Source organism: Eschrichtius robustus, chromosome 10, assembly GCF_028021215.1.
Source record: "Eschrichtius robustus isolate mEscRob2 chromosome 10, mEscRob2.pri, whole genome shotgun sequence".
Taxonomy (NCBI): Eukaryota; Metazoa; Chordata; class Mammalia; order Artiodactyla; family Eschrichtiidae; genus Eschrichtius; species Eschrichtius robustus.
Window position 1 is genome coordinate 24,198,728 of NC_090833.1, and position 14,231 is coordinate 24,212,958.

Genomic DNA, 14,231 nt, shown 5'->3' on the forward strand with positions numbered 1-14,231 from the left:
GTGCATCTATCACCACAATTAATTTTAGAACACTTCATTAACCTCCAAAAAATCCTACTCATCTTCGCTGTCACCCCGCAAACCTGGCAGCCCTAAGCAACTACTAATCTCATTTCTGTCTCTAGACTTACTGTTCTGGACATTTCAAATAATATGTGGTCATTTGTAACTGAGTTCTTTCACTTAGTATAATGTTTTCAATATCCATCGATGTTGTAGCATGTATCAGAACTTTATTCCTTTTTATGGCCAAATAATATTCCATTGTATGGATATACTGCATTTTGTTTATCCATTCATCAGTTGATAGACATTTGGGTTGCTTCCACTTTCTGGCTATTAGGAATAATGCTGCTGTGAACATTTTTGTACCAGTTTCTGTGTGAGCTTAATGTTTTCATTTTTCTTGGATATTTACTTGGAAGTGTCATTGCTGGGTCAAATGGTAACTCTAGGTTTAACCGTTTAAGAAACTGCCAGGCTGTTTCCTAAATCAGCTATACAATTTGACATTCCTGTCAGCAGTATAAGAGGGTTCCAATTTCTCCAACATTGGTTATCTGTCTTTTTTATTATAGCCCTCCTAGTGGGTGTGAAGTGTCTGATTGTGGTTTTGATTTGCATTTCCCTGATGAGTAATGATGTTGAGCATCTTTTCATATGCTTATTGGCTGTTTTTCTATCTTTGGAGAACCATCTATCTATCTATCTCCTTGACCTAATTTTTAATTGAATATTTGTCTTTTTATTATTGAGTTGTAGTAATTCTTTGTATGTTCTAGATAGAAGTCCCTTGTCAGAAGTATGATTTGTAAAATTTTCTCCCATTCAGGGTTGTCTTTGTACCTTCTTGATATCATGGTGTTCTTTGAAGCATAAAAGTTTTACATTTTTGATGATGTCCAGTTTGTTTTTTCTTTTGTTGCTTGCACTTTTGGTGTTTTATCTAAGAAACTGTTGCCTAATCCAGGGTCATGAAGATTTGTGTGTATGTTTTATTCTGAGTTTTATAGTTTTAACTCTTACATTTAGGTCTGTGATTCATTTTGAGTTAATTTTTGTATATGTTGTCATCTACTCTTTGGCTACCCAGTGCTACAGCTAAAGGCAGGATCAATGCTTGATTTTTTTTTCCATTATTTACCATTTATCATAATAAGACATTGGTTCCCTAATCATCCTATGAAGTTGTAGTTTGGTGGGTTTTTCTTGTCATTATGTATGCTTAGATTTAATCATGAGTTTGTATTATAATAAAAATAATTACATTTTTAAAAATTTATGTACTGTGACACATACATGTATGCAATAGAGAGAGAAAAATGATTTTGTGGTTTTTTTTTTTTTTTAAATCTTGTTTCTTATCCAGTTGTCACATCCTAAATTTTCATCTACCCAATTGTCTTCCAGAAACATGCCAAAGGCCAGGATTTGTTTGATCAGATTGTGTACCACTTGGACCTGGTGGAAACAGATTACTTTGGCCTCCAGTTCCTTGACTCTGCCCAGGTTGCGGTATGTATTCCTTTGATTCCTTACAGGATGGATTGGCTTTTCATGCTAATCACAGATCCACGGTTGCTAGAAATTGGTAGAGAAAAACAGGAGGAAAACTGTGATATTGTTGCAGTAAGGAGCATTGGGATTGAGGTGCTGGCGCCCATGTGAGATGATGCATCCGTGGTGCCCCACCCTGGAGATGGCCAGTACCTGGGAAGGGAAGAGGAAGATGTGTTCCCTTTACACATGGGGATGCACTAGGGGAGCCTTTCCAAGCATGGGGATGCAGTGTGGGCACATCTCTAGAGTAGGTAGAGAGAAGAAATATCATTATAGGAATTCTTTTAAGGATGCTGCTTGTATTTAACCGGCAGAAGAGGCTGTGCTACTCTCCTCTCCTGGACTCTTGCCAGGTGTAGCAAGCAGGTGCTGTGAACACAGCTGAATTGCAGCCGGGCTTAGTGGGCTCAGGGGCTGGGCGGTCGGAGCGGGTCTTGGCATTGCTCGAGAACCATCTTGCAGGCTCCAGCAGGTTGCGTTAGGTCAGCAAAGACTTCCCCTGCTTTGCCTGAGACAGAACTGTGTGCAGTGGAGGTGCTCAAGTGCGTGAACTCGACACAGCTCAGAACCACTCTTTCATTTATTTTAATTTCTTTATTTATTTTATAACTGGCCTACAGTACTATGTTAGTTCCTGTTACACAACGTAGTACTTCAGTATTTCTGTACATTTCTAAATGATCACCGTGAAAGCCTATTTACGACCTGTCATCGTACAGAGATATTACCTTGTTACTGACTGTATTCTCCACACTGTACATTTCATACCTGTGACTCATTTATTTTGCAACTACTGGATGTTTGTATGTCTCAATCTCCCTCACCTATTTCTATCTCCCTCCTTCCCCCCTGGCAACCACCTGTTTGTTCTCTGTATCTGTAACTCTGTTTCTGTTTTGTAATGTTTGTTCATTTGTTCTGTTTCTTAGATTCCCCATGTAAGTGATATCATACCATGTTTGTCTTTCACTATCTGGCTTATTTCACTTAGCATAATACCCTCTAGGTCCCTCCATGTTGTCACAAATGGCAGGATTTCATTATTTTTTTATGCCTGAGTAATATTCCATTGCGTATGTATTATAGATACCACATCTTCTTTATCCATTCATCTATTGATGGGCACTTGGGTTGCTTCCATATCTTGGCTATTGTAAATAACAGTGCAACGAACATAGGGGTGCATATATCTTTTCTAATTAGTGTTTTTTTCCTTTGGATAAATATCCAGGAGTGGAAGTGCTGGATCATATAGTAGTTGTATTTTTAATTTTTTGAGGCGCCTCCATACTGTTTTCCATAGTGGCTGCATCAATTTACATTCCTGCCAACAGTGCATGAGGGTTCCCTTTTCTCCACATCCTCGCCAATACTTGCTATTTGTTGTGTTTTTGATAATAGCTATTCTGACAGGTGTGAGGTGATAGATACCTCATTGTGGTTTAGATTTGCGTTTACCTGATGGTTAGTGATGTTGAGCATCTTCTCATGTTTCTGTTGGCCATCTGTATGTCTGCTTTGGGAAAATGTCTATTCAGATCCTCTGCCCATTTTTAAATAGGATTGTTTGGGTTTTTTAATGTTGAGTTGTATGAGGTCTTTGTATATTTTGGATATTAACCCCTTATCAGATGTATCGCTTGCAAAGATTTTCTCCTGGTCAGTAGGCGGCATTTTCATTTTGCTGATAGTTGTCTTCACTGTGCAAAAGCTTTTTAGTTTGGTGTTGTCCCATTTGTTTATTTTTGCTTTTGTTTCCCTTGCCTGAGGAGACATATCCAAAAAATATGACTAAGACTACTGTCAAAGAGCATACTGCCTATGTTTTCTTCTAGAAGTTTTATGGTTTCAGGTCTTACATTTAAGTCTTTAATCTATTTTGAATTTATTTTTGTGCATAGTGTGAGATAGAAGTCCAATTTGATTCTTCTGCATGTAGCTGTCCAGATCTTACAACACCATTTATTGAAGAGACTGTCTTTGCCACATTGTATATTCTTGCCTCCTTTGTCATTGATTAATTGATCATATAAATGTGGGTTCATTTCTGGGCTCTCTATTCTGTTCCATTGACCTATGTGTCTGTTTTTGTGTCTGTACCATACTGTTTAGATTACTGTAGCTTTGTAGTATAGCTTGAAATCAAGGAATGTGATACCTCCAGCTTTGTTCTTTTAAAAAGCAGGAAAGACTTCAGGGTCTCCCTTCCCAACAAAATCTAGCTTTGGGTTTCAAAGAGAATTTATTCAGCAATCTAAAAGTATTTATTAAGTGCCTGTTATGCACTGGGTCCTGTTCCAAGCAGTGGATAATGCAGTGGATGTATGTAATACCTATGTAACATGACAGGTGGTAATAAGTGTTAAGAAAAATAAAGCAGAGTGAGGCGTTAGACAAAGTAAAGGGAGGGTGAGGGAACAGACAGAGTAAGGGGCGGCGCTATTTTTTAGACAGAGTATGAAAGGGTGAGTTCCCTGGTAGGAGGTGTTTGAGCTGAGACCTGGAGCTCCTCATCTGTGACTAAGCCTTTCTCCCTGAAAGACACTTTTTAGAGACTTCCTGGGGGCTACCCATGACGGTTGTAAGGAGATGCTCAAAGTCGATGCCTGGAAATTGGGTCTGCCTGAGATGGTTACTGTGATGCTCAGTCTGCGGTGATGGGGTGGAGCCAGGACTTAAGTGCGCCCGGGCTACAGTGCCTGCTGGGCAGACACTCCCCTCTGCTCCCACTGGATGCCCCCTCTGCACCACTGACTTCCTCTCCACCTTCAGGACCTCCTGTCTGCTGACAGCCCACTCCCCCACCCCCCTGACTGTTGCCACGAACACCCCAGCTGCCTCCTTGAGTTCGTGGTCCTGATTCCTTCCTGTGAGCCGGAGACTCTCACTCTGGCCACTGTGGCCCTGGGGAGGGCAGACCAGCTTTTCCCTGTCCCCTCCCCCATGCAGTTCTGCTTCCTTTGAGGTTGGAGTACCCAGTGCTGTGCCCTCTGACCTCAGCGCTCTCCTTCCCATCCTTCAAGGCCTCTGGTGCCTGTTTTTCTCTTCCCTGGGCAACCTCAGAACTCAAATTGCTGACCCCTCTAAACATTCCAGACATGGTTTCCTCTCACTGAAGCTTCATTTGAGCAAACCTCACACAGATGCATTTCTGGTCCTGTCACCACCCCAATCACTCCAAGATCCAGAATTGTGTCATTTCTCATCCCATGACAACGTCCTGTGATGGCGTTCTTCCAGTTCTTCTACATGTGGCCTTGGCCCACGAAAACTCCTCCTACTCTCTCCTTCCTCCCGGCCTGGCGAAGCTCAGCTGTCTCACCTGTGTCCCCACTTGCCCTTTGATTCTCCTGCTCCCGTGACTGTCCCCTGGCCTCCCTTTGACACGCACGCAGGCCCATATGCTCCCTCTGCTGCTTCTCCTGGGCTGCCAGGCGTTGCTGGAGAGCCACGGGCTGTGCGTTTTGGCACCAGCACAAATCACAGATCACAGGTTCAGCAGAGTCCAAGCCCCCGAGCTGTTCTTGGAGCCTCATTAACCCCCAATGGACTCTGGGGGTTAATCCCAACTCTGGAATGCCCCGGGGTTCCCCTCTGACTCTGGATCACAGACCCATAGTCCAGTTCCCACAAAGACTGGTCTCATGGTTGGCCTTGCCACCTACTGAGAAGACTGAGTCATTTAGCCGAAACACCTTGAGTTTTCTTCCCTGCATCTCAAAGTTTCTTTTTTCTCTCTGTCCACCCTTTTTACTACTTTGTTTTAAGGGAGTTTGCCTGTTTCTCCAGCATTTACTCACTACACCTGCATCAGAGTTCCATTTCCGGTTGCTTCCTGGGTGCTGAGTTTAGAGTTCTCCTTGCTGTCCCCAGCATCTGACACTTGCCAGCCCTCCTCATCCCGGAAACTCTCCTCTATTCTGCCTTCTCCTGTTGTCCTAACATGTGTGGTATTTTTGGCTTCAGATTGTCTGTGGCTCTGGACTGAGTCAGACCTGGACCTTACTCCTGGTTCTGCCCCAACTCATTTGATGGGCTTTAGATAAGCCACCTTTTCTCCCCTGGGCTCAGTTTCCTCATCTGTAAAATGGGGTTCTTTTATTTATTTACTTATTTGCTTATTTTTGGCTGTGTTGGGTCTTCATTGCTGCGCGGGCTTTCTCTAGTTGCGGCGAGCGGGGGCTACTCTTCGTTGCCGTGCGCAGGCTTCTCATTGCGGTGGCTTCTCTTTCAGAGCACGGGCTCTAGGCCTGCGGGCTTCAGTAGTTGTGGCTCTCAGGCTCTAGAGCGCAGGCTTAGTAGTTGTGGCGCACAGGCTTAGTTGCTCCGTGGCACGTGGGATCTTCCCGGACCAGGGACTGAACCTGTGTCCCCTGCATTGACAGGTGGATTCTTAACCACTGCGCCACCAGGGAAGCCCCTCTTTTTTTTCTTTTGACCACCCTAGGCAGCATGTGGGATCTTAGTTCCCTGACCAAGGATCGAACCCGCGCCCCCTGCAGTGGAAGCGTGGAATCTTAACCACTGGACTGCTAGGGAAATCCCTAAAATGGGGTTCTTGGACCTGTTCTCCCAAGAGCTCTTCTAGGTCTAATGTCCAGTGATTCTGAGTCTAAAGGAGAGGCAGGCGTGTCTGCCCCACAAATCTTCTCTAGTCAAGGAGAAGATACCCGTTATTTCTGCCATTAGAACCAAGTACCTGTTGTTCTGGTGGCGTGCCCTCATCCCCAGGCGACTGCTTTCCAGCCACACGGGTTCCCAGAAAGCCAAGGATGTGACTCCATTATGAAAGACTCTGCTGTGAGCCTCTGCTCACTTGGCTGCCAGGCTTTCCCGTCCGCTGGTGCCCTGGCCCTGTGCAGCAGGAGGGATGTTCACGGTGAGATCCGGGCGTGCTTCCCAGGCCATACACCTGCAGATGCTCAGATTCTGCAGGCGCTAAAGCCTTTCAAGCAGCAGCTCTGTGAATATGATGCGCTTTTCTTCCCCACAAGAGCAGGCGTAGGGTCCTCATCTGCCGAACTCTGAGGGTCCTAGAGATGTGGGGCAGCGACAGCTCCCAGGCCTCTTCTCATCAGTTTGACATCTACGCTGGGCTCATTGTAGGCTGGGTCTGGTACTGCCCGCACTTTGCTTGTGCTGGTTCCCCTCCCGGAACACCCTTTCTCATCCCATTTAAACTTCTGGCCATCTTTCAAGACCACCTCTGATGACAGCCCTTTGGGCAGCATGTCCTGAACTCCCAAAACGTTTTTCCTCCTCTATGTAAACCTGAGCTTATTTTGCCCTCCCTGGCAGTTAGCTCATTTGGCCTCAGGGTCATTATTTGTGTATATGAACAAACCCTTCTGATTAGATCCTAAGACTTAGGTCCTCCTCTTCTTAACTTGGTGACTATTGGTGACAAGGCATACAACCTAGAACTTTCATCTTTAGCCCCAGAAGGGACCTTAGGAGCCATTTGTCAAATTTCTCCATCTCTGGGTGGTGAAACCAAAGTCCTTAGACCTTGGCAAGTCACTTAGCTAGTAGCACAGCTTGTGCGCGAACCCAGGTTTTACGATTTTGGGTTTTAAGTGTTCTTTTCGGTACACTGTACTCTGGAGCCTCAGTTTTCCTAACACCAAGGTGGATGTAGTAACATCCATTTCAGAGGGAAACTGAAGGACTCAGTGAGTTAATGGAAGAGAAAGGGTTTTGTAATCCAGCATGGGTGTGGGTCTTTTCTTCCCAGCTGGGCAGGCCAGGGGGGACCAGAAGTCATCACGGCCCCCAGAGGTGATGCACTGAGGTTAGCCGGAACCTCAGGGCTGCCTTGTCTGTGGGAGAGACCTTAGCAATTTAGATGAGACCTCTGGGAAAGTTCGCTGAGCCAATGATTTTTCCCAAAGGCCTGGGACAAAGCAGTTGGTGGCAGGTGTAATAGATGGGGGCCCAGAAGGGGATGGTCCACTTGGCCGTTGGCTTATTGCCCCATAATTGAGGCTCCTGCAAGGAATGACATCCCCACCCAGCCCCTGATATGCAAATCAGAAGGCTGGGGGTTCCAGGGCTCTTGGCTGTCTGCATCCCCAGCTTATATTCCCAGCTTGCTGCAAAGAGCCAAGCCTGGTTTCCATAGTGCACAGCCCAGCCCTGAAGCAAGGTCAAAGTCTATTTGCATCGCCTATTTTTAGCAGTTGGGGCTGGGGCCTCCTCTTTCCCTTTTCCATATCAAAGCAGGAAAGCCATCCAGGAACCCACTCTGTAGCTCTCACTTTGGCACAGCTCAAAGCAGGGGCAGGGGTTCTATTTTTACATATCAAAGCTTTCTTCTGAGAGCCCAGGGCTCTGGCCTGCACCCACCCAGCTTTCTTAGACTGGTCTGGTAGGTGCTGTTTACTGAGTTTCTACTCTGATGAGCTCTGAGGCAGGCATCAAACTAAAGGCTTCATATAACTCTCGTTTAACATTCAGCATTGATCTGTAAAGCTGGCCATAAAGCAGACCCGTTTCACAGATGAGGAAGCTGAGGCTCACTAGAAACCTTGTGAAGGTTAAAGTAAGGGACAGAGCCGGGATTCAGAACCTGGTCTCTCATTCCAAAGGCCAGCACTTTCCACTGGGTTATACTGATTCTATTACACAAGGGAACATCACACCCACCCACACACAGCCACACCCGAAGAAAGAAAACATTCAGCCAGTAGCCATTCAGCAAACTTTGACTTGGAGCTTACTCAGCGGCAAGCTGTGTGGTGCTGAGGTAGGCTGGACAGTGTCCCCGCCTGCCACATTCTGGTGAGGGAGACAGACATGTGGTCCCTTGGAAAACTGTGGGCTCAGTTTTTTTTGTTGTTGTTGTTTTTATGATAAATGTAAAATTACCCAATAAAATATCCACCACAGTTAGTGTACTTGAAGTATCTTAGGACTCAGAGTCTTGGAACAAAAAACCAATCCCAGAATTTCAGTGTTAAGATCCTGAAACCTGGAAAGTTAAGTCTCAGACTGTACTGCTCACGGTTATAGACTATCCTGTTTACTGTCCTCCCGTCTGTGAGCCTGGAGGCTGAGTGTTGCTCATGAGGTGATCAGGGTGTCAGAGGGGAAGGGCGAACATGGGGTGGGCCGCAGCCACAGAGGATGAGAGGACTTTGCCAGGCAGAGGAGCGGCAGGGATTTGGGGCTGGCGTAACCGTAGCCCCACCAAGCGGAAGTCTCCGTCCCCGTCTCGGGGCTGGCGTTCTACAGGGTAGGTGTAGCCATCCTCAGTCCCTTCCAAAGCCCCTCCCAGCGCCGAAAGGGAGCATTTTATGGTGGTCCGTTTTGCAGCAAGGAATCCAGAAAAGGTGGTTTTTGGCCTTTGTCTCAGACTTGTGAGGTGTTTTTCGTCTGGTTTTTGCAGCATGGAATCGGGTAGATGGGTAATTAGAGGCCCGGGGCTGTGAGGGGAGGTTGACACACAGACACGGTGACTGCTGGAAGGACTCCGTGGACGCCAGAGGGACTGTTGTGGCTTCACTCTGCTGGGTGCCTAGAATGTCATCACATTTGCCACTTGTGTGGACACTGCCGAGGCTCCTCCCGTTTCAGATGTATGTGGGGTTAGGGTTGGAGAGTATAAACACTAGTAGTGGGACATGTTACTGTCAGAGGGAACATCTTGAACCCTTCCTTTCATTTGAACAGTTCATCACAGTTGCCACGGACACTGAGTTGATTCTTGTGTTAGGGGACCGCTCAGTGCACAGATGAGGAAGCTGAGGGGATGGGGCAGGGGGCTTGCTCCTGGCCACACGCCAGGCAAGTGGCAGGGCTGGGACTTGAACTCTGATCTCCTGCCTCCTTCTCAAAGACGTGTGCAACAGCTCAAATGCCTCAGGCCTCCCAGCAGCCTGCTTCTGAATGTTGGCAGAGCGAGTGTTTTCCTGTCCATGTGCAGGTATTGGCGCTGAATGGGAAGCTATTGATAAAGGGAAGGGGTCTCTGCAATTGATTTAAATGAATCCCCAAGGAAAGCTCGAGTAGCTGGCGTGAATGGGTTGACAGGGCTTCATGCTGAATGAGGACAAGGAGAGATCCCTCCCGTAAGCAGAGAAGGTGTGTCACGCTGGGGTGTGGTGCGGAGACCCAGAGCACCAGATGCTGACACAGCCTGAGTTAGAATCCTGCCTCATTAGCGCCGTGATCTAGGGTACCTGGAGCCCTCTCCACGGCCACCCTCCTCTGCTCGAAGCCTGAGAAAGGGATGGATGTGACATAATGTAAGGGGTGTTTTTTCCAACACTGCAAGCAATGAATTCTGACACTGTCTGCCTAAAGACAGTGTCGGATTAAGGGCTCAGTCCCTCAGGACTCCCCACCAACCCCCGCACCACACATACACACACACTTCAGGTGCTAATCCCAAGTCCACGCTGTCACCTGTGCTTCTGACCTACTGGCTGTAGATGGGAGTTTCCCATGGCCCCCTCCTTGGGTTTAATTTGCTGGAGCCAATCGCAGAAATCAGGGGAACAGTTTACTTACTAGGTTACCAGTTTATTATAAAAGGATGTAACTCGGGAACAGCCAGTTGAAACAGATGCATAGGGCAAGGTATAGTGGGGTGGGGAGGTGTGGAGCTTTCATGCCGTCTCTGAACACGCCGCCCTTCCCAAATCTCCATGTGTTCACCAACCCAGAAGGTCTATGAACCTTGTCCTTTTGGGTTTTTATGGAGGCTGCATTACATAGACATGATTGATTAAATCATCGGCCATTGGTGATTGATCCAACCTCCAGCCCCTCTCCCCTTCCCAGAGGTTGGGGAAGTGGCGGGGGACTGAAAGTTCTAACCCTGTAATCAATCATGTGTTTGGTTCCCCTGGCAACAAGCCCCATCCTTAGATGCTTTCCCAAAGTCACCTCATTCACATAAACTCAGGTGTCATTGAAAAGGTTTCATTATGAATGTTAAGACACTTTTACTGCTGTTACCACTTGGGAAATTACAAGGGTTTTGGGAGCTTTGTGCCAGAAACTGACGAAGACCAAATATACATTTCTTATTATGAGTCACAACATCACACACAATAAGCTCCAAAAGTGTTCATTCTCTTCTCTCTCTTTACATCCTTTGGATATGATTATCTCTCAGATTCCTTCCAGCTCTAATTTAAATGCAAACTAGACACTTTTTACAAGCCGAGAAAATCTAGAGGTACTAGAAAGCCAGTTGTGAGTTCCATCACTCAAACGTGATGGCCCAGGGTTGTACAGGCAGAGTCTTTAGACCCTCTTCAACCCCTGAGCTTCTCCTGGCCATTGTGATTCAAGTGCTTCTGTGTAGATTTTAGACAATTAAATTCTATAACCAGCCTTATGTATGTCATAATTCTAGAACTGATGTACTATCAGAACAGATGGGCTCTGCCAGATCATCTCACATCTCAATTTATGGGAAGGGTTTTGCCAGATGGACTTGGATGAGAAATTCAGATCAGAAACCACCTAATACCCGTTAGAGTGTTTGAGTTAAATGTCTTGCCCTTTGAACTCAGAAAGGCACCTGTCTGTTTCCGGTGGCTGGTTTAATGGTCTGTTAAGAGGGCTGGAGCCATTTGCCTTGGCCTCTGCCGACAGGCGGCCTGGCTGTCCTTAGCCGAATGCAGGTGAACATCCAAGACAGGTCCTGCTGCTGCTGAAAAGGGCTTCAAGCCAAGTATAGGATATAATTTATTGAATGCCACATTGGGCCTGAGTGCCCCAGCGTCTTCAAGTCCCAGGGTGGTCTTGTGGGATTAAGCATGAGTGATCAGAGTCTGGTCAGCTCCTACAGCTAAGAAGAAAAGTCGGGTCATTTTGGACTGCTTGGATACAAGATAGATTTTATCATCTCTTGTTTTAGGCTTGTGACTGGGTTTCTTATCACCTCTGACACAGATGAGCAAACCTGATCTGAACACCACAGGGTCAAGGAGCTCTTTAAATGGGGCCGTTTCTGATTCTTTTCCCGGCTTTGTGAGCCCCAAACTTTTCACAGGCCTCAGTCCTGGCGGGTCCTGCTCTGGGCAGGGCTCTGTGGCTGGTGGCTAGGTGGGAAGGATGGAGGCCAGCACTCATGGATAAGGGGGCTTCTTTTTTTTTAGATTTTTTTTTTTCTTTGATGCGGACCATTTTTAAAGTCGTCGTTGAATTTGTTACAATATTGCTTATGTTTTGGGGTTTTTTTTGGCTGCAGGGCATGTGGGATCTTAGCTCCCCGCCCAGGGATCGAACCCACACCCCTGCATTGGAAGGTGAAGTCTTAACCACTGGACCTCCAGGGAAGTCCCTGATAGGGGGGCTTCTTTAGCAGTGTGGTCAGAGGGAAAAGCGTCTGCTGTCCAGGAGGAGCATCTAGCCATGATCTGCCTGTCAGTTAACACGGGTTGTAGACATCTGGCTAGTAAACCCTGAAATTGCTTGAGATTTCAGACAGCAGTTTTCAGAAGGGGTCGTGGATGTTTCAAGATCCCCAGGATCATTATTAGGACATATTCTTGGGTAGGAGAGGATGCAGGAAAACTTCAGCACTAAATATTTAATGGGCACACTGGGAGCCTTTAAAAAATACTAACGATCTGAGATTCTGTTTAACGATCTTGGGTGGGACCTGGGTATTTGTGATTGAAACACACAGCCAGGGTTGAAAACCACAGCTGAGGAAACGACACAGGTTGGGCCTGGATCAAGATTAGAGTTTGACAGTAGAGGGAGAGGAACAGTGGGCTGAAGTTTGTTCTGTTCCAAATACAATAAGGAGACTTGAGAAGGGAAAGAGATGGGACAAGCTCCTTTAATCTCTGAGCCTCTGGGGCTAATAAGATTAGAAGGCTGGTTGCAGGGAGAACTTTCCTTGCCTGCTAAGGATAAATTGATTTGAAAGTGAGGCGAAGAACAGGTTTAGTCAAGCCATTAGCATGATACTTACTTTGGCAGGAAAGTAAATATTATGTGTTTATCAAGTCTTTATCTGTCCTCCCAAGGGGCTAAGGTCCAGCATTTCCAGCTTGGTTGAGGGCAGCAGTGAGACTTAATTCTAATGATACAAATTGATCATCAGAAACTGCCCAATAGGCAAGTGATGAATGAATGATGGAAGTTGGCAACCCAGCCCACCTCCCCCCACCGTGAAAATAATATTCCCGTTCAAAGGAAAAAAACTATGCAGAAAATTAAAAAAGAAAAACAGTAAATGTCATTCCCAGTCCCACATTCAGAAATAACCTCTATAAATTCTTCTGGACATATGTTGATAGGAAATAATAATTTTCTATAAAGGGATCGTACCTGCTTTTATTTCCATCTCACATTGTGCAGTGGATCTCTTGCCGCATCAATAAATACAGGCCTAAATCAGTTTTAAAGGCTGAATAGTATTTCATTATATGGAGGAGCCATTGTTTTAATCCATCTTTGTTGATGGACATTTAGGTCATTTCCCATTCCTTTATAAAAGGATAAAGCATCCTGTCAACGAGCCTTTGAGATAGGCATCCGGCTGTGGGGATCCGGTGCTTCGGTCACATGGTTGCCTAGCGGGGGAGTGGGGTTGACAGAGCCCACGGTCTCCCATTGCACTGCTCCCAGCTTATGGTATTATAATTCATCTCTTATTTGCTTCTGTGTTTCCTTATCCCCCTCCTCCCACACAGTCAGAGTGGGCTCTTTGGTGAGGGGTAGAGTGCACTGTACTCACTTAGTCCCACCCTTTCTCATTATTAGTATGTGCAGAGTTCAGATTGCTTCTGAAAGTATCTTGACGGTCAGCAGAATGGCCTCGGATTTTGAACAGCTAGTGAGAAACCTGCTCCGGGCTGTGTTGTTCCGACATCCTAACAGCGATGTTCCACGTGCATGGAATTTACATAAAGGGATGGGAAGGTCCCTATTTGCCTCATTTAAAAAATTGTGTTGAACATTTATTTATTTCTCAAGCATCTGATAAGGGCCTGCTGGGTGCCAGGCTCTGCGTTTGGCACAGGAAACTCAAAGATGATTGAGTGCGTGGTCCCTGCCCTTCGGGGCTCGTGTTCACCTGGAGGGGCTCAGTTTCATGTTCCTAAGTGTTGCTTTCCATGGAAGTCAAGTTCCTGAGGCTCCTCGGGACTGTAGTGTCAACAACTGGGATGTTACAGAGGAACGTTTATATGAGGGAAATGGTTTTGCAATTTCCTTGGATGGGTAAGACTGAAGTGGTGTTTCTGGTGAAAACTAGAGGAAGTTGAAATGCCTTCATGGACCAGAGCAGAATTCTCTCAGGCAAATCCCCTCCTGTCTTTCCATCTTCAGTGTGGGTCATTTAAAGGGTCATGAATTTTAAATTTTAGAGTTTAGGGCGACAGAATGCCAAGACCTGTGTATGAGCAGAGATTTTCGACGGTGGGGCTCGTAGTCATTACTAGATTAACGGAGACTTGGTTGTAACTTGAGAAATCTCAGAAGGAAAAGGCAGTTGATGGCTCCACGGACTAGAAGGGACTTTATAGATCAATGAGGTAAAGGGTGTTAGGTTATTTTAGGCACCTCTTTGGAAAGCTAACTCTCCCCAGGAGAAATGCTCTTAATGTGCATAAGCACAGATATTTTTTCTTTTTTTTAATTGAAGTATAGTTTATTTATAATGTTGTGTTAGTTTCAGGTGTACAGCAAAGTGATTCAGTTAT

At 46.0% G+C, this 14,231-nt stretch overlaps 1 protein-coding gene across 2 annotated transcripts in view; it reads left to right on the forward strand.

Annotated features, from left to right (window-relative positions):
• The window catches only part of EPB41L4B (erythrocyte membrane protein band 4.1 like 4B), a 146,380-nt gene that overhangs the window by 37,082 nt on the left and 95,067 nt on the right, over positions 1-14,231 (forward strand). For both annotated transcript variants that reach the window (XM_068553262.1, XM_068553263.1), the window contains exon 2: positions 1,411-1,515. In XM_068553262.1, coding sequence (XP_068409363.1) covers positions 1,411-1,515 — 105 coding nt within the window. The remainder of the gene's footprint in view (positions 1-1,410; positions 1,516-14,231) is intronic.